The sequence below is a fragment of the Pseudorasbora parva genome, chromosome 5 (genome assembly GCF_024679245.1).
Source record: "Pseudorasbora parva isolate DD20220531a chromosome 5, ASM2467924v1, whole genome shotgun sequence".
NCBI classification, from domain to species: domain Eukaryota; kingdom Metazoa; phylum Chordata; class Actinopteri; order Cypriniformes; family Gobionidae; genus Pseudorasbora; species Pseudorasbora parva.
Genome location: NC_090176.1, coordinates 6,990,325 through 7,014,516, shown reverse-complemented (window position 1 = coordinate 7,014,516; position 24,192 = coordinate 6,990,325). Strand labels below are relative to the sequence as shown.

The window sequence follows — 24,192 nt, the reverse complement described above, 5'->3', positions numbered from 1 at the left end:
AAATATTATAGGTGGGGCAATTGTTTTGCGGGGGGGTCTGGGGAAAAAAAAATATTTCGTAGATATGATTTCCTGGATTATGGTGCATTTGAGGCCATATCCCTTGCCTATACCAAAAAAGACCTCAATCCAGTCAATACCAATAGTCTAATAAAAAGGCTATATTCATTTAGCTGCCATAGCCTATAAATCAACAGTTTCATAGATAAAGTTGCATGTTTATTCTGCTCCGTGCCCAGATAGAAAAAGTGCTGTTTACTAAATGATTGATTGGAACAGACAAAATGACAGAAATCACTGACTTGCTTACCGCGTCTATAGTCTAGGGGTTAGAGACGCATGGCATCAAATTTTGACGCAAATCGATCAGAGGTTCGAATCCGTCTTTTGCTCGAACTCGCTCTACTTTTCCCCATCACATATCAGATCGGAAAGGTATTTATTTTCAATAAAAAAGATAAAATATTAGAAAAGGGGAAATAAAGCGGTTCTTAAAAAGTTTCTCGGTTAGTGGTCGGTAAACAGACATGTGCTGAATTAGAGCCGATAAAAAAATAGGCATAGCTCACTTAACTGAAGTTAATACAAACAACAGCTCGCACTTCATTCCCTGCGAAACTCACAAACGTCAAAACTCCATTCCGTCCACAGCGTTACTAAATAAAACAAAATAACTAAATGTGAGCAACAGAAAATAATCCGCACACTTGGGAGTGCTCAAGCCGCACACACACAAAAAACAGCGCAGCTCTTAAAGGGGCCACGCTATATTCCCACTCGTTACAACAGCTTTCACGTTACCAATTTTTCATACGAACTGTGCCCTGTTCTGAACTAAACTGCAGTGTGAAAACACCCTTTATTTATATTTCTAAAATGAAAGAAACTTTTTTTACGTTTTAAAACAAAAATAAAATTTGATAAACAAAAAGAATAATAATTCTCAACTTACGCACACTGATTTGATTGGACGACTTTGGAATACATCGCATCCGGCCGGCGTGTCGCATACGGTGTAGTCGCTCAAGTTCAAATATTTGAACGCATCCGAAGCTCAAATCGGATCTGAAAATTGTGCATTCGCAGATGGTCGGCACCCCACGCAACCCCTGTAAGACTCTCCATTGGATATAAATGACTTCCGGTCCAACAGCTGTCGTATGTCGTGTGCAGTGGAAAGGCGGCTTTAGTAGGACAACGTTGGAGGAATACAAGGAGATCTCAGGAGTATAACTTTGAATCTTCAGGAGACAACTTCAGGCGAGTAGAGAGCGGGTAAGCAGATCAGGTAAGAAGAGTTTTTGATGACTGATGACTAGTGAATAACAAAACCCTTTCCTTTTACCACTTAGCTTGGGATGAGACAAAGAACGGTGAGTGGAGAGCATGTTGATGGAATACAGGGAGATCTCAGGAGTATAACTTTGAATCCACAGGAGACAACTTCAGGCGAGTAGAGAGCGGGTAAGCAGATCAGGTAAGAAGTCGGTAATCCACATTGGAGACCAAACGATAGATGATTGAGAAGTGTGTTCTCATATTGAGGTTGATGAGTGACCTGGTGACACCATTGTCAGAGTATTGTGTTTGCGACTTTAAGAGTATTGTGTTTGCGACTTTAAGAGTATTGTGGATGCGACTTTAAGAGTATTGTGGATGCGACTTTAAGAGTATTGTGGATGCGACTTTAAGAGTATTGTGGATGCGACTTTAAGAGTATTGTGTATGCGACTTTAAGAGTATTGTGTATGCGACTTTAAGAGTATTGTGTATGCGACTAAGAGTATTGTGGATGCGACTAAGAGTATTGTGGATGCGACTTTAAGAGTATTGTGGATGCGACTTTAAGAGTATTGTGGATGCGACTTTAAGAGTATTGTGGATGCGACTTTAAGAGTATTGTGTATGCGACTTTAAGAGTATTGTGGATGCGACTTTAAGAGTATTGTGTATGCGACTTTAAGAGTATTGTGTATGCGACTTTAAGAGTATTGTGGATGCGACTAAGAGTATTGTGGATGCGACTTTAAGAGTATTGTGGATGCGACTTTAAGAGTATTGTGGATGCGACTTTAAGAGTATTGTGGATGCGACTTTAAGAGTATTGTGTATGCGACTTTAAGAGTATTGTGTATGCGACTTTAAGAGTATTGTGTATGCGACTTTAAGAGTATTGTGGATGCGACTTTAAGAGTATTGTGTATGCGACTTTAAGAGTATTGTGTATGCGACTTTAAGAGTATTGTGTATGCGACTTTAAGAGTATTGTGTATGCGACTTTAAGAGTATTGTGTATGCGACTTTAAGAGTATTGTGTATGCGACTTTAAGAGTATTGTGTATGCGACTTTAAGAGTATTGTGGATGCGACTTTAAGAGTATTGTGGATGCGACTTTAAGAGTATTGTGTATGCGACTTTAAGAGTATTGTGTATGCGACTTTAAGAGTATTGTGTATGCGACTTTAAGAGTATTGTGGATGCGACTTTAAGAGTATTGTGGATGCGACTTTAAGAGTATTGTGGATGCGACTTTAAGAGTATTGTGGATGCGACTTTAAGAGTATTGTGGATGCGACTTTAAGAGTATTGTGGATGCGACTTTAAGAGTATTGTGGATGCGACTTTAAGAGTATTGTGGATGCGACTTTAAGAGTATTGTGGATGTGACATCAAGAGTATTGTGGATGCGACTTTAAGAGTATTGTGGATGCGACTTTAAGAGTATTGTGGATGCGACTTTAAGAGTATTGTGGATGCGACTTTAAGAGTATTGTGGATGCGACTTTAAGAGTATTGTGGATGCGACTTTAAGAGTATTGTGGATGTGACATCAAGAGTATTGTGGATGCGACTTTAAGAGTATTGTGGATGCGACTTTAAGAGTAGTGTGGATGCGACTTTAAGAGTATTGTGTATGCGACTTTAAGAGTATTGTGGATGCGACTTTAAGAGCATTGTGGATGTGACTTTAAGAGTATTGTGGATGCGACTTTAAGAGTATTGTGTATGCGACTTTAAGAGTAGTGTGGATGCGACTTTAAGAGTATTGTGGATGCGACTAAGAGTAGTGTGGATGCGACTTTAAGAGTATTGTGGATGCGACTTTAAGAGTATTGTGGATGCGACTAAGAGTATTGTGGATGCGACTTTAAGAGTATTGTGGATGCGACTAAGAGTATTGTGTATGCGACTTTAAGAGTATTGTGGATGCGACTAAGAGTATTGTGAATGCGACTTTAAGAGTATTGTGTATGCGACTTTAAGAGTAGTGTGGATGCGACTTTAAGAGTATTGTGGATGCGACTAAGAGTATTGTGGATGCGACTTTAAGAGTATTGTGGATGCGACTAAGAGTATTGTGGATGCGACTAAGAGTATTGTGGATGCGACTTTAAGAGTATTGTGGATGCGACTAAGAGTATTGTGGATGCGACTAAGAGTATTGTGGATGCGACTTTAAGAGTATTGTGGATGCGACTAAGAGTATTGTGGATGCGACTAAGAGTATTGTGGATGCGACTTTAAGAGTATTGTGGATGCGACTAAGAGTATTGTGGATGCGACTAAGAGTATTGTGGATGCGACTTTAAGAGTATTGTGGATGCGACTTTAAGAGTATTGTGGATGCGACTAAGAGTATTGTGGATGCGACTAAGAGTATTGTGGATGCGACTTTAAGAGTATTGTGGATGCGACTAAGAGTATTGTGGATGCGACTTTAAGAGTAGTGTGTATGCGACTTTAAGAGTATTGTGGATGCGACTTTAAGAGTATTGTGGATGCGACTTTAAGAGTATTGTGGATGCGACTAAGAGTATTGTGGATGCGACTTTAAGAGTATTGTGGATGCGACTTTAAGAGTATTGTGGATGCGACTAAGAGTATTGTGGATGCGACTTTAAGAGTATTGTGGATGCGACTTTAAGAGTATTGTGGATGCGACTAAGAGTATTGTGGATGCGACTTTAAGAGTATTGTGGATGCGACTTTAAGAGTAGTGTGTATGCGACTAAGAGTATTGTGGATGCGACTTTAAGAGTATTGTGGATGCGACTAAGAGTATTGTGGATGCGACTTTAAGAGTATTGTGGATGCGACTAAGAGTATTGTGGATGCGACTTTAAGAGTATTGTGTATGCGACTTTAAGAGTAGTGTGTATGCGACTTTAAAGGAAGCCCTTTTAAGGAAAAGAGACATATAACGTCAGCTTGCAAAGAAGAAGCACCTGTGTACTTGAACCTCTGTTCATTGTTGTTTTCATTAATAAATCCAAAAAAGAGTCATCGTCTGCCTCCTTCCTTGACAACCATGACAACATTATTACAAAGGGCGCTTTTTAAAAGTGTACTTAAGTGTGTTACGAAACATAGTCATGAAAGAGTACTTTCTTTAAGTGCACTTAACTGGCCTTTCATTTGATTAACATGATATTATCTGCAAGTGCAGTTTTTTTAAGGTATGCTACAAATGCACATTCAGTACAATTAAGTGTACAAATTTTTCACATGGGTCCATTGAGTTAACAACTGCAACTTGATCGTTAAGTGAGTTGAAATTAAGGACCAAATCAGTTTGATCTGTGAATGAATCATTCAGACCAGTTCTGTTAATTCATTGATAAGCCCAAATTCGGACACAAAGCTAGACTTGGAATACAAGTTTTGTGATGATATGGTGTGTTTTGAAGCTTAAAAGTATCCATCTTGGCTGCATGGAAAAGAGAATAGAAACAATCAATGTTTGCGTGTGTGTGTGCATTTTTCACTGAATGAAGAAAGAGGTTTTGGAACTAGAGTGAGTAAATGATGACAGGAAATTAATTTTTGAATGAACTATCCCTTTAAATATCTAGAGAGACCAAATATCTTGGTCTGTAAGTGTGTGGCTGGTGACTGTGAGATAAAGGTTAAATAATGAAAATAATACAAAGCCTCGTTTAGACGTCAGCAAATCCACACACACACACACACACACACACACACACACACACACACACACACACACACTTTGTGTGTCTCCTCTCAGCATCTCTGACGCCACTGAACACATTCATTATATCCAGTGTCAGCGCTGTGCTCACTGCTTACGTTGAGAAATAAGAGACATCCTGTTCAGCTTCAAACCCCACAGCATCTGTTTCATTCACACAGATGAAAGATAAGTGTATTTAACACACGATGACAAGGTGTGGTGCCATGGTCACTGGACCAATTGAATAAAAAAAATGCCATTTAAAACAAACAAGAACAACTAGCATTATATCCACATACATATTTAACTATGTATCTTGAGGTCTGGAGAGGTACCAACTTTAATAGTCAAAATAGAGGAAAATATAAGGATAGATTCAGTAGCAAATTTGTTACATTTTCAAAACTGACATGGTGCTAGAGTGTTGTAGGTGGTTTCCAAGGTGTTGCTATGTGATTTAGTTTGCTGGGGGTTCTGGGAGTCTAAATTCAAGAGTCCACCTTCATGTCTCTATTGTAGTCTTTAGATAACAATTATTAGGTAACGCTTTACAATAACAGGACATGAATAATCACGTATTAAAACATGAATTAATAGTTAATTCAACATGAACTCATGATTAGTTAAGATATGAACTAATCATGAACAAATGAGGAGCTATCCTGAACTAAGACATGAGTCATAAGATTCATGCATGAATAAGCAGCATTAATACATGTTAGGTAATTAATGCATTAATTAGCATGTATGGGTAAACTAAATCAAACAGGCTCCTTAAAATAAATAATTACTCTGACTTTTAATTAAACATGTGATTTAACACTGTCATAATTTAAACTGTAAACTGTATTAAAATCTGCCATCTGCAGCTTTGTGACAAATAACATGATTATTTAGCCATCAATTTCACAGATTTGTCTAATCAAACATGGAAAATAGACTAATAACTACCACTAATAATTTTCATTTGGTATAAACCGTTTTCTGATTTATATATTTTTATATTTATATTTAGTCATAGCTATAGCTTTCTTCCCGGGACTACAGTATGTTTGGTTTGTTTCTAGTGGGCCATTCATTAGTGGCGCTCTCGGTGCTCCTAGCATGTTAGTTGTGTCCCTTTGGTAATGCCAAGGGGGTAATCTAGCGCTCGGAAAGCGTTCCACCCATAGGGGCGGCCATTGCTAACCAAGCCATCACCTGCTGTCAGCATCCCATTGACTCCCATTCATTTTTGAGTCACTTTGACAGTGAATAACTTTACATCTGAGGCGTTTAAAGACTCCATTTGTCCATTGTTTATTTCTAAAGAAACACGACAATGCATAAAAGGCTCCGTTACCTTGTATCTTACACTATCGCCCCGCAGAAGCTGTTTTTGTAAAAATAGGCTAACGATTGCGTCATAACCAACACGACTCTGTCGCACAGTAGAGAAATTACCGTATAGACCTGAGGAGACGCTCGCAGGCAATCTTTTACTGTCTATGAGGCAGTCGGGGGGACGTGGAGACATAAAGTCTGATAAAGTCAAGAATGGGGAGAAGCCGATAGGGAGCCAAAAGCTACGGGACAAAACATTTAAACAACGGGATTCAGATTTCACTTTCCACATCTACTAGAAGACCTACAGCTGTCAGACAGGAGGCTCACGTCACATCTACATCCTCAAGCTCAGTCTGAGCCGGCGCAGTTCACTCATCCATCAGGAAGTGAGTGCTCCTATACTGACATCACTTCAACTACTTCAACATCACTTCAACATCAACTACTAGAAGACGTCACACGTCCGTCCTCAAGCTCAGTCTGAGCCGGCGCAGTTCGCTCAGCCATCAGGAAGTGAGTGCTTCTAGTTGACTTCATTTTCCGCCGTTGAAGTCTATGGGATCGCTCTGTCCATTTCTTTTACTGTCTATGGGTAATGCTGGCATTTTGTCAAATAATAATGTCGACTGCTTTGGTTAACCGAAATAATAATTTAAGACATTTTTGCATGAATGTTTTATTGGGATATTTCTGGAGGTGTACAGGAATTAACTGTATTTTTTAGTAGTTTAAATGTATATGCTTTGTATATGAATCAGCATATTGATTCATGATACAATACGCTGATTCATAACCGTTCAAATCTTTATTTGAGGTTTGAAAACAAACCCGGTAGAGAAGACGATTCTGAATAAAGTCGTAGTTTTTTGTTATTTTTGGACTAAAATGTATTTTTGATGCTTCAAGAGATTCTAACTAACCAACTGATGTCACACATGGACTACTGTGATGATGTTTTTATTCTCTTTCTGCAGTAGCGCGGGAAGGGGTGCTGTGGGGGCTGCAGCCCCCCTCGTTATAGCATCAGCCCCCCTCGTTGTAGCATCAGCCCCCCTCGTTATAGCATCAGCCCCCCTCGTTATAGCATCAGCCCCCCTCGTTATAGCATCAGCCCCCCTCGTTATAGCATCAGCCCCCCTCGTGGGGGCTGTGGACTAAAATTATATTGTATTTAAATCATGAAATGAAATAAAATAAATTAAAATAGACTGACATAACATACTGTGTTTTGTTATGGGATTAAAATAATGGGTAGTGGATAAGATATAAACTAATAATTCCTCAGGAAGTGCTTTCGTCACCGTCACGTCACCTCGCTCACTCTCGTTTGGTCATGCTAGCAATAAGCAGCAAAAATGCATTTTTAGACTTTTTTTGAGTAACGTTACTACTAACACGGTTAAGAAAAAAAATTTGGGAAATCTTCTCAGATAAAGTATGTAAACAACAACGACGCGGACCTTGACAACGACACAAACTCTGTTCAGACATCCGCGAGGTTTGTGAGCTGGACGTTAACATGTACTCTCACCAGTCTGCTGAGGTCGGGACACGTGATATTTTACAAACGTGATTATGAATCATTATTTCTCCAAATATGCATCTGTTTACCTACCCCATAACTGAGAGAAACTTATTAGGTGTTTGCCTCTTTTTTTTCACATTTCTAATATTTTCTCCATTTTTATTGAAAATAATTGCCTTTCCGATCTGATTGTGATGTGAAAAGGGAGTAGAGCGAGTTCGGCAAAAGGCGGATTCGAACCTCTGATCGATTTGCGTCAAAACTTGATGTTAAGCGTCTCTAACCCCTACTCTATAGTCAGAGAAAATAACTCAGTGATTTCCGTAGTTTTGTCTGGCGCAATCAATCGTTTAGTAAACTGCAGTATATTTGTATCTAACGTTACCCCAGCAAAAACTAATTCTGAGACCACCCACAGTTTTGCTTCCGACACCCATGGTATGATCGAGTTTTAACAAGTAATTAATTTTAAACAACAATAATCTGGGGCGGTGGGTCCGTCTGTGCTCTTTGACGGTAAAGGGTGGTTCTACTGCAACACCTGTCTGGTCGCCACAGACAACATAATAACGTCACACATTTTCCAACCCAACTTTCCGGCCTGCCTTTCTAGACATGGACAGTATAGTGTGCATACACTTGCATACACTCTCGGACTAAATATAAAATATCTTAAACTGTGTCTGAAGATAAACGGAGGTCTTACGGGTGAGGAATGACATTGAGTCATTAATGACATCAATTTCATTGGGTTCATTATGGGTTAACTAACTCTTTAAGGTGGTATATTTACACGTTTCACGCGCGGCACACATCCCCCATGAAAGACGTCATGTTACCGGAGTCACTTGAGCTCCTGTAAACAGAGCAGCGTGGCTCAGGGACTTCCGCAGCGGCTGCTGATTAATGACTCTCCTGTATGAGAACTGCTTCTGTGTTTATAAAGACTTCATTGTTACTGAAGGTCAACAATAATGAGACACTTTATTTCTTTCTCATGATAGCGTGGCGTGGTTGACCACAATACCTTGGCCCAAGACAGATCATGACAAGAGCAACTGACGCTAACACTAACTATTCAGCTTTACACAGACAGTCATGAACACTCAACCCACTCCCAGTTATCCAATGGCAGCCCCATTACATAAAGACACGTCAGTGCAAAGCTACACTTTTAAGTACAACGATATATAACGGAAAAGCTAAATTTTACTCTAACATGTTATCAGATTTCTCTACACAGAGATAAAATAATCTGTTAATGGGGCATTAACGAGTAAGATTGTCCACGATCAAAGCTTTTATAAACAAGTATAAGCAATTCACTTGGACTTGTCATAAAATGGTTTAATTATCTGAAGTTTTAAGAGAGATAGGGCTGCAAAATACGCAAAATAAAGAACACAGACGCAGCCGAAACAATCTACAAAGTCATTCAAATTCAACTTTAGAGTGATAGTTCACCCAATAATGAAAATGTGATGTTTATCTGCTGACCCCCAGGGCATCCAACATGTAGGTGTGTTTGTTTCTTCAGTAGAACACAAATGAAGATTTTTAACCCAACCGTTGCTGTGTGCCAGTCATAATGATGTGAATGGGTTACAACTCTATGAGAGTAAAAAAAAACATGTTTAGACAACATGCACAGAAACCCTGCTGCTCGTGACGACACATTGATATCTTAAGACACGAACCGATCGGTGTCTGTAAGAAACACAACAGTATTTGTTTTTTGTTTTTTTTACTTCATAAAAAAACCCAGACAAATCTTATCTAGTTTTACCATCCATTATTACTTCTGTCTGATGAGGTCAAACTGGCACGATCATAGTTATATATATAGATAAGATCCCTCATTAGTGCCTGCACGGATCGGCCGAATGAGGCATCTATATAATATATATCTATGATCACGCCATTTTGACCTTATCAGACGGAAGTAATGACGGATGGGAACACTAGATGAGATTCGTCTGGATATGAGGTAAAAAAAACAAAACATAAATACTGTTGTCAGTCAGTACTGGCTTTGTTAACAGTGCCTGGTTCGTCTCTTCAAAGCCGATTTACTGGTCCTTACATTATAGAAAGAAAAGTGAGCGACACAAATTACATACTGAGAACGCCAGATCGTAGAAAGAAAACGCGGCTTTGCCACATTAACATGTTAAAGCCTTATCATGCGAGAGATCAAGGTGAAACGTCAGGTAAACCCGTTGTAATGGTGGTTCCATCTGTTTCGATAAATGAAGTCGAGAAGGAGAGTGGGGAGACAATTACTGACGTTGGGGAAACTTTACAGAACTCTATACTGTTCTCAAAAATGTACACGCTTTTCTGGGTCATCTGTCAAACGGTCACCGGGAAGATATTATAAAATTGATCGATATGTTTCCTAGTATTTTCTCAGATGTCCCGTCTCGCACTGTGTTATTCCATGACATCGACGTAGGAAATGCTGCCCCAATTAAACAACACCCTTACAGGGTTAATCCTCGTAAACGTGATATTATGAAAACGGAGGTGGAATACATGTTACTGAATGGGTTGGCAGAACCTAGGCAGACCGCTTGGAGCTCTCCGTGCCTTCTTGTGCCAAAAGCTAATTCGACGTTCCGGTTCTGTACCGATTTTTGGAAAGTTAATGCAGTAACTAAGCCTGACTGTTTTCCTCTACCAAGAATAGATGACCTTATTGATAGGGTCGGTCCTGCCAAGTATGTGTCAAAACTTGATCTTCTTAAGGGTTACTGGCAGGTGCCCCTTACTGCATGCGCTGCTGAAGTCTCAGCATTCGTCACTCCGGACAGCTTCTGTCAATACTCGGTGATGGCGTTCGGAATGCGGAACGCGCCGTCCACTTTCTATCGGTTAATGCAGCTGGTACTCCGTGGAGTACAAAAGTGTGACGCATATCTGGATGATATTGTTGTATATTCTTCCACGTGGGAAGAACATGTTGAGACGTTACATGAGGCGTTTTCTTGTCTAGCGACGGCATCATTAACAGTGAACCTGGCGAAGTGTGAGTTCGCCAAAGCATACATCACCTACCTTGGAAAACGTATTGGTCAAGGTCAAGTTTGCCCACTAGATGCTAAGGTGGTTGCTATATCTGAGTTCCTAGTACCTACGAATAAACGAGAGTTGCGCCGCTTTCTTGGGATGGCGGGTTATTATCGAAGTTTTTTCGTAGGTACTGGGAACTCAGATCTCAGAACTCTGGAAGAATAACGAGCAGAAAGTCGTTTCCTTGTCGGAGGCAGCAGTGTTTGCTGATGAATATGTATTAACTCACCGCACAGTTTTTAATACGGCAAGTCAGAATCAAAATGTAAAAGTATATGCTGAACGGAATTCTGTACTTGTACGTCCCTCGAAAACAGATATTCGTGCGAGCGCGTCTGGCGGAAATGCGGTTAGATTCTGCACGCTTAAACGTATTAAAAACTCTGCGCTGAGTTAATACATATTCATCAGCAAACACTGCTGCCTCCGACAAGGAAACGACTTTCTGCTCGTTTAAATATAACACAAAGTTCTCAGGAAGACAACTTTTGAAGTCCTCCAGCAATATTAATTCCTGGAGGCCCTCAAATGTTGTTGCTTCCGACGCAATACACCCCTTTTCCAACATAACTTTCTTCTCATGTGCAAACTCTGCAAAGGTTTGTTTAGACACCTTAGTATGATTCCTAAATTTCTGCCTGTACGCCTCTGGCACAAGTTTGTATGCTTTTAGGACTGCAGCTTTTACTAAATCATAATCCAGAGAGTCCTGAATGGGCAAGGGAGCGCAGACCTCCTGAGCCTTGCCAACTAAGCTACTCTGTAACATCACAGCCCACATATCCTTCGGCCAGCATAGTTTTCCTGCCACCCTCTCAAAGGCAGTAAAATAGGCATCTACTTCTGATTCACAGAATTGTGGAACAAGTTTCATGTAACAGTAACCGATCGGTTCGTGTCTTAAGACATCAATGTGTCGTCACAAGCAGCAGGGTTTCTGTGCATGTTGTCGACGCATTTTTTTTTTTTACTCTCATAGAGTTGTAACCCATTCACATCATTATATGACTGGCAGACTGCAACAGTTGAAGTTAAAAATCTTCATTTGTGTTCTACTGAAGAAACAAACACACCTACATGTTGGATGCCCTGGGGGTCCGCAGATAAACATCACATTTTCATTATTGGGTGAACTATCCAATGCACCAATGCAACTTTTATACTGCGTCTGAAATTAATATGAATAGGGTCAGCAGTAAAAATCCTACTGGTGGTGCGAATGCAAATCAAGAAAATGGCTCTAGAAGAACATTTTGTTCTCAGGGACCGTTCCGGTGGCTAGTTTGTATAACTGAGTACTACCCAGTGCAAAAGCCTGTTGATCATTTTGTTCTTTTTCCTGTCCATGAAAACCGCAGTGCAGACATAGGGGTGTCCAATCCAGCTCCTGGAGGGTCACATGCCCAGCAGAAATCAGCAAAAAACCACTAAGCGACAAACCTGCAAACTTTAGCCAAAAAGTGTAACGGCTAATGCTAGTGCAATGGTTGTGTCAGTACACAGCAAAAGAGACCAGAGGCCTTTTTAATGGATGTCAGTGGAGAAGAGGCTTCACCACACTGAATAAACTGCACGACAGTACAGAGCGGATCATGTGATCGTGTCGGTCCAGAGTCACGACAGCACAGAGCAGATCATGTGATCGTGTCGGTCCAGAGTCACGACAGCACAGAGCGGATCATGTGATCAAGTCGGTCCAGAGTCACGACAGCACAGAGCGGATCATGTGATTGTGTCGGTCCAGAGTCACGACAGCACAGAGCAGATCATGTGATCGTGTCGGTCCAGAGTCACGACAGCTCAGAGCGGATCATGTGATCGAGTCGGTCCAGAGTCACGACAGCACAGAGCGGATTATGTGATCGTGTCGGTCCAGAGTCACGACAGCACAGAGCAGATCATGTGATCGTGTCGGTCCAGAGTCACGACAGCACAGAGCGGATCATGTGATCGAGTCGGTCCAGAGTCACGACAGCTCAGAGCGGATCATGTGATCGAGTTGGACCAGAGTCACGACAGCACAGAGCGGATCATGTGATCGTGTCGGTCCAGAGTCACGACAGCACAGAGGGGATCATGTGATCGAGTCGGTCCAGAGTCACGACAGCACAGAGCGGATCATGTGATCGTGTCGGTCCAGAGTCACGACAGCACAGAGCGGATCATGTGATCGAGTCGGTCCAGAGTCACGACAGCTCAGAGCGGATCATGTGATCCAGTCGGTCCAGAGTCACGACAGCACAGAGCGGATCATGTGATCGAGTCGGTCCAGAGTCACGACAGCACAGAGCGGATCATGTGATCGAGTCGGTCCAGAGACACGACAGCACAGAGCGGATCATGTGATCGAGACGGTCCAGAGTCACGACAGCACAGAGCGGATCATGTGATCGAGTCGGTCCAGAGTCACGACAGCACAGAGCGGATCATGTGATCGAGTCGGCCCAGAGTCACAACAGCTCAGAGCGGATCATGTGATCGAGTCGGTCCAGAGACATGACAGAACAGGGCGGATCATGTGATCGAGTCAATCCAGAGTCACGACAGCACAGAGCGGATCATGTGATCGAGTCGGTCCAGAGACACGACAGAACAGGGCGGATCATGTGATCGAGTCAATCCAGAGTCACAACAGCACAGAGCGGATCATGTGATCGAGTCGGTCCAGAGACACGACAGCACAGAGCGGATCATGTGATCGAGTCGGTCCAGAGACACGACAGAACAGGGCGGATCATGTGATCGAGTCAATCCAGAGTCACGACAGCTCAGAGCGGATCATGTGATCGAGTCAATCCAGAGTCACGACAGAACAGGGCGGATCATGTGATCGAGTCAATCCAGAGTCACGACAGCTCAGAGCGGATCATGTGATCGAGTCAATCCAGAGTCACGACAGCACAGAGCGGATCATGTGATCGAGTCGGTCCAGAGTCACGACAGCTCAGAGCGGATCATGTGATCGAGTCGGTCCAGAGTCACGACAGCACAGAGCGGATCATGTGATCGTGTCGGTCCAGAGTTACGACAGCTCAGAGCGGATCATGTGATCGAGTCGGTCCAGAGACACAACAGCATAGAGCGGATCATGTGATCGAGTCGACACAGACCAAAAAAAATGTATCGGACCTGTTTGAAATCTCCACACAATTATGTATTTTAAAGCGAAATAGAGGAGAAACTGTTAGACAAACTCAGCATTAGAAACCGCACTGATTGTTATAACATTGGTGCCATGAACCAACATAACTTTTCAAACACTTTTACACACTTTTCAAACTGCACATCCAATATGTTTCATATTAAATCTAAAAGGGGAATATTAAAGCAATATTAAGGCCTGTTCACAAAGATATAGTTCTAAAAATCGGCTTTGCCAAGCTCAATGACTCTGGCCGAGCGTTGACATAAACTAAACGCTATTGGCTATTCTAAAAAGGGGTGGGGCTGTTCCATATGTCCCGTCCTGTCTTCCTGTTTCAGTGGAAATTACGTCAACACATTGAATAATTTTGTGTGTTTCAAGGCAATTCAGTGGGACTCTGAAGCAGGAGGGATTCTGATTGGCTGTTTTTATCATACATCAAAAAATATATATTTAAATTGATTCCAACATTGTTCCCCTGTGTCGTTATATAGCTGTGGTGTGGACTTCACTATTCTCATAGAATTTGAATGATCATTAAAACATTATAGTTATCATCATTAGTGTGAATGGACTTTAGTTTATTCAGTTCATTAGTTATCTTCAATACTAGCTCTCAGCCTTGAGTGGCCTGCTGTATTGCTCTGAAAATCCTAAAGAAAAATTTGTCAAACTCAGCACTTGTTTGCATGTGTAACATTCAGAGTAGGAGATTAAACATTCATACGTGAAGTACCAGAAGAGAGAAGCTTGGTAAACGTGTTATGTAGCATAAGTTTCCGTGCAGTACCTTTTCGTCGTCTTCTGTGAACAATGCTCCATTGGGACTCTTGTTGATGGCCTGTGCAACCCCGATGACCTCTCCATCACTGTTGTGAATGGGCATGCACAGCAGAGACTTGGTTTTATATCCAGTGAGTTTATCAATCTCATCACTGAAACGATGGTCCTATAAAAAGGACAAGAGACAGTCTCACTCTTTGCTGAACACAAACATTTATAATAACAGAGACACCAGACTAATTCACAGTGAAGTGAACAGCAAAAATAGACGGAAAGTGACAGAAAATACCTGGAATAAAAACTCTGATGACTACTTATGGTCTTCTCTGCTTTATATTACACTATCGGTCAATGTATTTTGTTAAGTTTTTGAACGAAGTCTCTAATGCTCACCAAGACTGCATTTGTGTGATAGAAAATACAGTAAAAGCTGTAATATTGTGAAATATTATAACAAACCCGATTCCAAAAAAGTTGGGACACTACAAATTGTGAATAAAAAAGGAATGCAATAATTTACATAACATATCAAATGTTGAAAGTGAGAAATTTGAAATGTCATGCCAAATATTGGCTCATTTTGGATTTCATGAGAGCAACACATTCCAGAAAAGTTGAGACAGGTAGCAATAAGAGCCCGGGGAAAGTTAAATGTACATTTGAAACAGCTGGAGGACCAATTTCCAACTTATTAGGTCAATTGGCAACATGATTGGGTATAAAAAGAGCCTCTCAGAGTGGCAGTGTCTCTCAGAAGTCAAGATGGGCAGAGGATCACCAATTCCCCCAATGCTGCGGTCAGCAATATCAGAAAGGAGTTTCTCACAGAAAAAATGCAAAGAGATTGAAGTTATCATCATCTACAGTGTATAATATCATCCAAAGATTCAGAGAAACTGGAGCAATCTCTGTGCGTAAGGGTCAAGGCCGGAAAACCAAACTGGATGCCCGTGATCTTCAGCCCTTAGACGGCACTGCATCACATACAGGAATGATACTGTAATGGGGATCACAACATGGGCTCAGGAATACTTCCAGAAAACATTGGTGAACCGAATCCACCGTGCCATTCGCCGTCGCCGGCTAAAACTCTATAGGTCAAAAAAGAAGCCATTTCTAAACATGATTCAGAAGCGCAGGCGTTTCTCTGGGCTAAGGCTCATTTAAAATGGACTGTGGCAAAGTGGAAAACTGTCCTGTGGTCAGACCAATCAAAATTTGAAGTTCTTTTTGGAAAACTGGGACGGCATGTCATCCGGACTAAAGAGGACAAGGACAACCCAAGTTGTTATCGGCGCTCAGTTCAGAAGCTGCATCTCTGATGGTCTGGGGTTCATGAGTGTGTGTGGCATGGGCAGCTTACACATCTGGAAAGGCCCCATCAATGCTGAAAGGTATATCAAAGTTCTAGAAGAACATCTGCTCCTATCCAGACGTCGCCTCTTTCAGGGAAGACCTTGCATTTTCCAACATGACAATGCCAGACCACATACTGCATCAATTACAACATCATGGCTGCGTAGAAGAAGGATCCGGCACTGAAATGGCCAGCCTGCGGTCCAGATCTTTCACCTTTAGAAAACATTTGGCGCATCATAAAGAGGAAGATGCGACAAAGAAGACCTAAGACAGTTGAGCAACTAGAAGCCTGTATTAGACAAGAATGGGACAACATTCCTATTCCTAAACTTGAGCAACTTCTCTCCTCAGTCCCCAGACGTTTGCAGACTGATATAAAAAGAAGAGAGGATGACACACAGTGATAAACATGGCCCTGTCCCAACTTTTCTGAGATGTGTTGATGCCATGAAATTTAAAATCAACTTATTTTCCCCTTAAAATTATACATTTTCTCAGTTTTGAGACACATTTGATATATGTCAGGAATTTATTTGATCTATGTTGTATTCTGAATAAAATATTGAAATTTGAAACTTCCACATCATTGCATTCTGTTTTTATTCACAATTTGTACAGTGTCCCAACTTTTTTGGAATTGTGTTTGTATAATTTAGAATAGCTGTTTTCTACGTGAATATATGTTAAAGTGTAATGTGTTCCTGTGATCAAAGCTGAATTTATCATCATTACTCCAGTCTTCAGTGTCACATGATCCTTCAGAAATCAGGCTCATATGATGATATACGGCTTAAAGGTATTGTTTGCCCTAAAATGAAAATTCTGTCATCATTTACTCACCCTCATGTTGTTCCAGACTTGTATGACTTTCCTTGTTCTGCTGAACACAAAATAAGATATTTGGAAGAATGTTTGTAACAAAGCAGAGAGAGCAACCGTTCACTACCATAGTATTTTTCCCCTACTGTAGTCAATGGTTGCTCTCTCTGCTTGTTATATCTCTCTGCTATATTCTTCCAAATATCTTCAGTAGAACAAGGAAAGTCGTACAGGTCTGGAATACATTAGGGTGAGTAAATGATGACAGAATTTTCCTTTTTTGGTGAACTAACCCTTTAATTATTATTATCAGTGTTAAAAAAAGCTTTTGATGCTTAGTATTTTTGTAGAAACTGGTACACATTTACAGTTTAATATTACAATTATTTTTATTATTTTATAAATAAATAAATATATATATATATATATATATATATATATATATATATATATATATATATATATATATATATATATATATTAATATTATTTATAAAATAATATTAACAGCTTAAAACTTTTCTAGAAACTGGTATACATTTACAGTTGCTGGATTAAAGTAAATGTTTCCTTTTTTTCTTGAGCAGCAGATCATCATATGAGACTGATTTCTGAAGGATCATGTGACACTGAAGACTGGAGTCATGATGATTAATTCAGCTTTGATCACAGGAGTAAATTATACTTGACTAAATATTCACATAGAAAATTAGCTGTCTAACAATATTTCACAATGTTAATAAATTTACTGCATTTTCTATCACATAAATGCAGTCTTGGTGAGCAGAGGAAACTTTAACATAAAAAAAAGTAATTATTCCAAATTTCTGACAACTAACAAACAAAAATTAAATAAAGCTTTACAGATTAGTTCAAATAAAGTATACAGAAATATCATGAATAATATTATGTTATTACTCATTCATATTTTACATATATATGTAACTACACCTAATGCTTTAAATGACTTATTAATGAAAGTGTTACTATTTTCATTATTTATTTAATAATGAGCCACTTTTACATGGTTCGTGTTTGAATTGTCTCTGAAACGCTGAGTTCACTGGTATAAATAATGCAGTTTTAATGATCTGCTCTGCTTGCTAAATGAAAAGGCAAACGCAGATTGACAGACTAATTAGAGAAGTGCGAGCTGACATCATCATCAGATCATCAGGAGTGTATCTGTAGAACAGGGGGAGGTTTGCCTGAGCTGATCGATTCAGTGATCAATACTCAGATACTCTCACACAGCTCATTATCTCACTGTGACCTTTTATGGGTCTCGGGGAATAATCAAAGCAAAAGGCCACTCAGGGGTCACAGTAAAATACTCTCCTGTCTGCGCTGACGAGTCATTATCCGTACGGGAAAATCTAATGCAAGTGACCTGGTCCAAAAAAAATAAAACATTCCTAATGCTGTCCTAACCCTAATTCAGTTTCTATTGGGCTCAAATGAGAATCAATTCGAGAATCAAGAAATCAACTGATTTAGATGGTCCCCTTTAGCTGTGATGATTATGATTATGCAACTGGTTATGCTTTTCTTTTCTTTTTTGATGTTGTTATTGTTTTCAGCAGTGAAATTAGAATGTCCAGAATGTCCAATGGAATTTTGGTTCTTAAAGGATTCTTGTTTTTTCACTCCCATGAGGATTGATTCCAAATAATAATAAACATTCTGTGCACATTTGTAAGGATTTTTTAACTAGCAATCCTTGTATTCCTGTTTCCCCTGGCTGTAATGCATTAAGAATGTTTGCTGTTTCCGCATATGCATATTGGAAAATGTAATGCACGTGACCTCACAACAGATACCCTACATTTCCTGATCCCAGTGGAATTTCTGTCAGAATTCAGTACAATTGTAACAAACGTTATTTGACTCTCACTTTGGTTCCTTTACAATCAAACACTTGTTCCAGTGATGTTTGTCATGGTTTGGAACAATTGTATGGTGGGTGTTATTACTGCTAAAGTCTCAGTTTAAAACAGAAATTTCACTTGATCCAACATATGATCGCACTTTAGATTAGGGTCCAATTCTCACTATTAGCAAACTTTTAAAGCCACAATATGTACTTTTTGCAGCTAGATGTTGCTTATTCAATATAGCTTTTATTCTGCCTCAGACAAGCACTTCCACTTCTTCCGCTCATGTGTATGTGGGGTAGCGCAGCGCTGTTTTAGCATATTACACACATTTGTTGAGAGTGATGTTATAAAGCTACTCTGTGCGTTCGCTCGGCGGCTGCTGAGACACTTGTTCCCACTGCAGTGAGAGATGGATATTAGGCATGGTAAAACATGGTACTCTGTGCGGTAAATCAAGAACACCAGATTTAAACATTAAGACTAACTGTGTTGAGCTGGAGAACAATGATCGGTTTCAGTCCATGAATGATCCAAACAGTTGCTCACCTGTCTAATAAAACACATCAGATATTAAAGCGTCTGGGTGTTTCCATGGTTTCTACAAAATAAAACTGGACATTGAGGAATACACATGTATGATGTCATTGATAGGCGACACATGTGCCGTGTCCTGGTTAAATAAATATATAACATTGCTATAGTGGTTTTTGGATAAACTAATCAAAATAGCTATTGTGTCCATTAACTACGACTTTTGCCTCAGTAAACTCCTAATTAGTTAGTAAGGTAGTTGTTAAGTTTAGGAGTTGTATAGGATTATGGGATGTAGAATATAGTCATGCAGAATAAGGCATTAATATGTGCTTTATAAGTAATAAACAGACAATAATATGCATTATAATAAGTAACTAGTTAATAGTGAGAATTCAACCCTAAAATAAAGTTTTACTGATCATATGTGACTTGGAAGTTTTGAATTTATGAATGTCATTTTATACCTGATACGCATTGGGAACGTTGAGTTTCACCATCAATAAATGTTGCAGTAAAATACTCCCCTTGTCTATCTGATCATTAATGATCCATATGTGAAAATATAATGTGAATGGATCCTATAGTCAAAACCCTAAAGATTTCCTAATCCCAGAGGGATTTATTCACTTATTTGGAAACAATCCTAAAGGGCTGTAAGAATCCTGCACTCAAAAACGTTTTTAAGCCTTTTCAAGATTTACACATTTTAATAATAATAATAATAATAATAATAATAATAATAATAATAATAATAATAATAATAATAATAATAATAGTAGAATTCCATCGAATTGAAAAATCCTTAGATATTAATCATATTATGAATTATGAATTAAGAAGTTTAAAATGAGTTTTAAAAAAACTGAGCTTAATAAAATATTTTGTATAAGTCTTAAACTTAAACATTTTTTTTTTTACATTTGTAAATATTAATCAAACTTACTAAATGGCATATTCCCTTCACTAAAAAAACCTTTAAAAAATCACTAGAAGAATCACAGTCACTAGAAGATGGTCAATTGGGGCCTTTTTTTTCTTCTTTTTTTTTTAGTGAAGGGAAAATGCCATTTTAGTTTGATTAATATTTACAAATGTAAAAAATTAAATATGTTTAAGTTTAAGACTTATACAAAATATTTTATTAAGCTGGTCAATTGGGAGCTGCAATTGTTTTTTTTTTTGTTCCATTAAGATTGATACAAAATGTTTTATTAAGCTCTAGTTTTTTTTTTTTTACTCATTCAAAATTCTTAATATGTAAGGATTAATCAGTTCATTGAATTTCACTATTAATTGAAACGTGTAAACGAAAAAAGGCTTGAAAACATTTTGAGTGTACAGTCAAAACCCTAAAGATTTCCAAATCCCAAAGGCATTTCTTTCATTATTAGGAAACAGTCCTAAAGCATCCCTAAAGGGCTCTAAGAATCCTGTAAGAAATCATCCTGAAGGAATGGGAATTTGACTTTATCCAGACTGTGATCACTCCTAAACATTACAGAAGTGCCGCGCATCCTCAGTCTGCTTTGGTTCACCTGATATGCATCGGGAATGTTGACGGTCTCCCCGTGTTCAGCCACATATCCAATGATGCCCTTTCCCCAGGGCACCTGCACCTCATCCGAGTTTCTCAGAGAGGGCAACACCGTGGTCCCAGCATGCACATCGAAGAACTTGGACACCAGAGTCTTTTTATTGGCCGGTCCCTCCACCAGGAACAGGGAGCAGCGGTCAGCATCCACCATGATGCACACAAACACCAGGATCTTGTAGCTCAGACTGGTCAAGTCCAGGTCGTTGGAGATGTCTTTGACCAGCTCCAGGAAAAACTCCCTCTCGTTGTGCTCTTTCAGGTAGTATTTGTAGTCCACGGCGGTGGAGGGGTACTGGGGGATGTTGACGCGGGACTCCAGCAGCGCGGAGAGGATGTGCGCGGTGGTCGGGGGAAGCGAGCTGGCTTTACGCAGCAGAGCGCGTCTCCTCATGCTGGTCAGCGGCTCCTGGGCTCTGGAGTTGACGTGCTCGTCGTAAGTCCGGTTGGCATTGATGGCTTTAGACCGTGCGAAGGTCTTCCGCAGCTCTTTCTGCGACGCTCGCCTCTGTAGCCCGTCTCCTCTGCTCGCCCAGCTGTCTTTCCCACACGCGCTCGCCGCTTTCTCCGCGTCCGGCGCGGTGGAGTTCGCCGGAGTTTTAGCCGCGTGATGGTTCCTCTGCCACTTTTCCACCATACTCGCCTTGCCTTTCCTGTTCAAATAGTCCTCTAATAATTCCGGGTGCGCGTCTAGAAAACTTTCCACGTCGGAGAAGACCATATTTGAGCCTGCCATCGCTGCCGCCGCGGTCATCTGCGAATAAAATGAGACGGACCCGTGTTTTGAACGCTCATTTATGTGAGTGCAATCGCAAACTTAAAACAACAAGATCCTGCGGGAGAACATGGGCCGCGGTGCGCGTGAGTTCAGCTTTCGTTCATGTTGTGCCGTTCACGGCCGCATCTGATGCCGAATAACTCGCTCTCGCTCATTCTAAAGCAGCGCCAGTGATGATGATGCGACAGAGCGCCTCGCAGGTGCACCGCTGACGTCACGAGCACGCATTCCTCCCCTCATCCTCTTCAAAACTGGGCTGTTTTAATATAGGGATGCTCTTCTTAGGTGACACTGGGAAACGCAGAGCTTATATACACTTAAACATGTCTTGGGGGCTCCATAAAACCCTTTATATTATCAATTGAATCCATAAAACCTAAACAATTTAGTGTGTGTGTGTGGTGGGGGTGGGGGGTGGGGGTTGTGAAATGTTAGGACACAAATGTGTATAATGACATGGGTATGACACAGGTTTTACAGAAGAGGGTGAAATATGAGGACATTACCCATGTCCCCACTTTTCAAAAGGATTATAAAGCATACAGGAGGAGTTTTTTTAGAAAGTAAAAATGCAGAATGTTTCCTGTGATGGGTATGGTTTTTAGGGGCTGTGTGTGTGTGTGTGTGTGTGTGTGTGTGTGTGTGTGTGTGTGTGTGTGTGTGTGTGTGTGTGTGTGTGTGTGTGTGTGTGTGTGTGTGTGTGTGTGTGTGTGTGTGTGCGTGCGTGCGTGCGTATGTTTCTTCGTGTTTTTATGTTGGTTATACAATACCACAATAATAAATGTAATTACATTCAAATAAACTTAAATTGCAGTTCAAACCTCCACAGATTGTAGTTTACTGTGCTGTATGCGCTATCTATTCAATTGAATTACTAATTCACTTTGTAATGAATTCCCGATGTAAAGTTGCTGCTCCACCGACCTCTGGTGGACAAATTGAGTTATGCAGCTTTCCAAAAAAGTTTTCCTGTATCATAAATCGATTAAATTTTACTTAAAATCAATGAAAAACACCCCAATTCAAGGTCATCCAAGATTAAAAAGTTGGAACAACCATAGGATATATAACAAATGTATACAGTATACATGAGAGAGAGAGAGAGAGAGAGAGAGAGAGAGAGAGAGAGAGAGAGAGAGAGAGAGAGAGAGAGAGAGAGAGAGAGAGAGCTTTTGTTGAGCAAACGTCTCAACTTTATAGTAGTATTTGATACTTGATATTAGTAGTTTTAGTATTTGTTTCAGTAGCAATATATAATGTCGCACAAGATACTCTAATGATACTACCTTACACAAGGCTATCTGGACCAAGAATCTAGTGAGATTTCAGCAATCACATATAAGCAGAGGTAGTGTGCCTTTAGAAGAATCTTCACTAGAAGAAAAGTGCAGAATGCCACTCCTTATGCAAATTATTGGACGGTACCGGATTCTAGGAAGGAAGAAAGGAGCAAATAGTGAAAATCTCCATAGAAGTGGAAAACTGGATCCTGTCTAAAAATGTTAGTCCTATCCTTAAACCTATCCCCAACCCTACCCATAACGCATCCCTAAAATCAGATGGGGAATGATCAGTGAATAACGCTGATGTTGAAGCCACTAATCCTGGTTGTGAGCCTAAAACTTGACAAACTGTAAACTTGTCTGTCAAATCTTGAATTGTTCCAGGATCAACAAAGATGTTTTCCAAGAATGTTTTCACCGTCTGAGAACAGTCAGGCCTACTTGTCATTACATATAAAATCTATGACAACAAAAAGACAAGATATAATACATATCAGGCCTAGCATATCTAACATAAAGAATCTTTTGAACTAGCATTGTTAGGCCTTGGCTAGAATCCATTGTATCACAGGATTCCTAGTGCTCTGAGAGAGAGTGTCAAATTGATCCTACTTTACCTGTCGGTATATCCTGATTCGTGTTGGACGAGTAGAGTGTGTGGCCTCTAACATGACAGTTCATTTTCATCCCCCATGTTATGTGTTCTAATGAGCATTTCACATCTCTTGTGGATAAAGCAATTTTATCTCACTTAAACAATAGCCCACAAAGTACAGGACACTTGCATGTGATAGTATCGAATACACAATTCTCTTTATCCTCATTGCTGATTTTTAATCACAAAATGGGTTTCTGGAGGTTACCTATAAAAGGAGTAATGGAAGAGAGTTGCTCCTGCTGCCAGTCATGTAACGCTTGCTTGTGGATTTGAATAAATCTTTGAGAATTTAGAACTTTCTTGTCCTCATTCTTGCCAGGATTTAAACATAACAACTACCACTTTTTCTTTGCTTCACTGCAGATTTAGGGAGAAAAAATACTTTACAATGAGCTGAACTGGAACGCCTAAGCCCTTGATCACTTGGAATCCACTATGGAGTGTATTTATTTATTTATTTTTTTCCTTT

At 40.1% G+C, this 24,192-nt stretch overlaps 1 protein-coding gene across 2 annotated transcripts in view; it reads right to left on the bottom strand.

Moving 5' to 3' along the window:
- Positions 1-24,192, bottom strand: part of pde11a (phosphodiesterase 11a) — a 136,876-nt gene that overhangs the window by 91,721 nt on the left and 20,963 nt on the right. The window contains exons 1-2 of one of the 2 annotated variants that reach the window (XM_067443127.1): positions 20,949-22,039; positions 14,832-14,990 (exon numbers count right to left, since the gene is read on the bottom strand). In XM_067443127.1, coding sequence (XP_067299228.1) covers positions 14,832-14,990; positions 20,949-21,758 — 969 coding nt within the window. In that variant the 5' untranslated portion in view covers positions 21,759-22,039. Of the gene's footprint in view, positions 1-14,831; positions 14,991-20,948; positions 22,040-24,192 lie in introns of those variants that run through there. The other variant, XM_067443128.1, reaches the window with a different exon arrangement.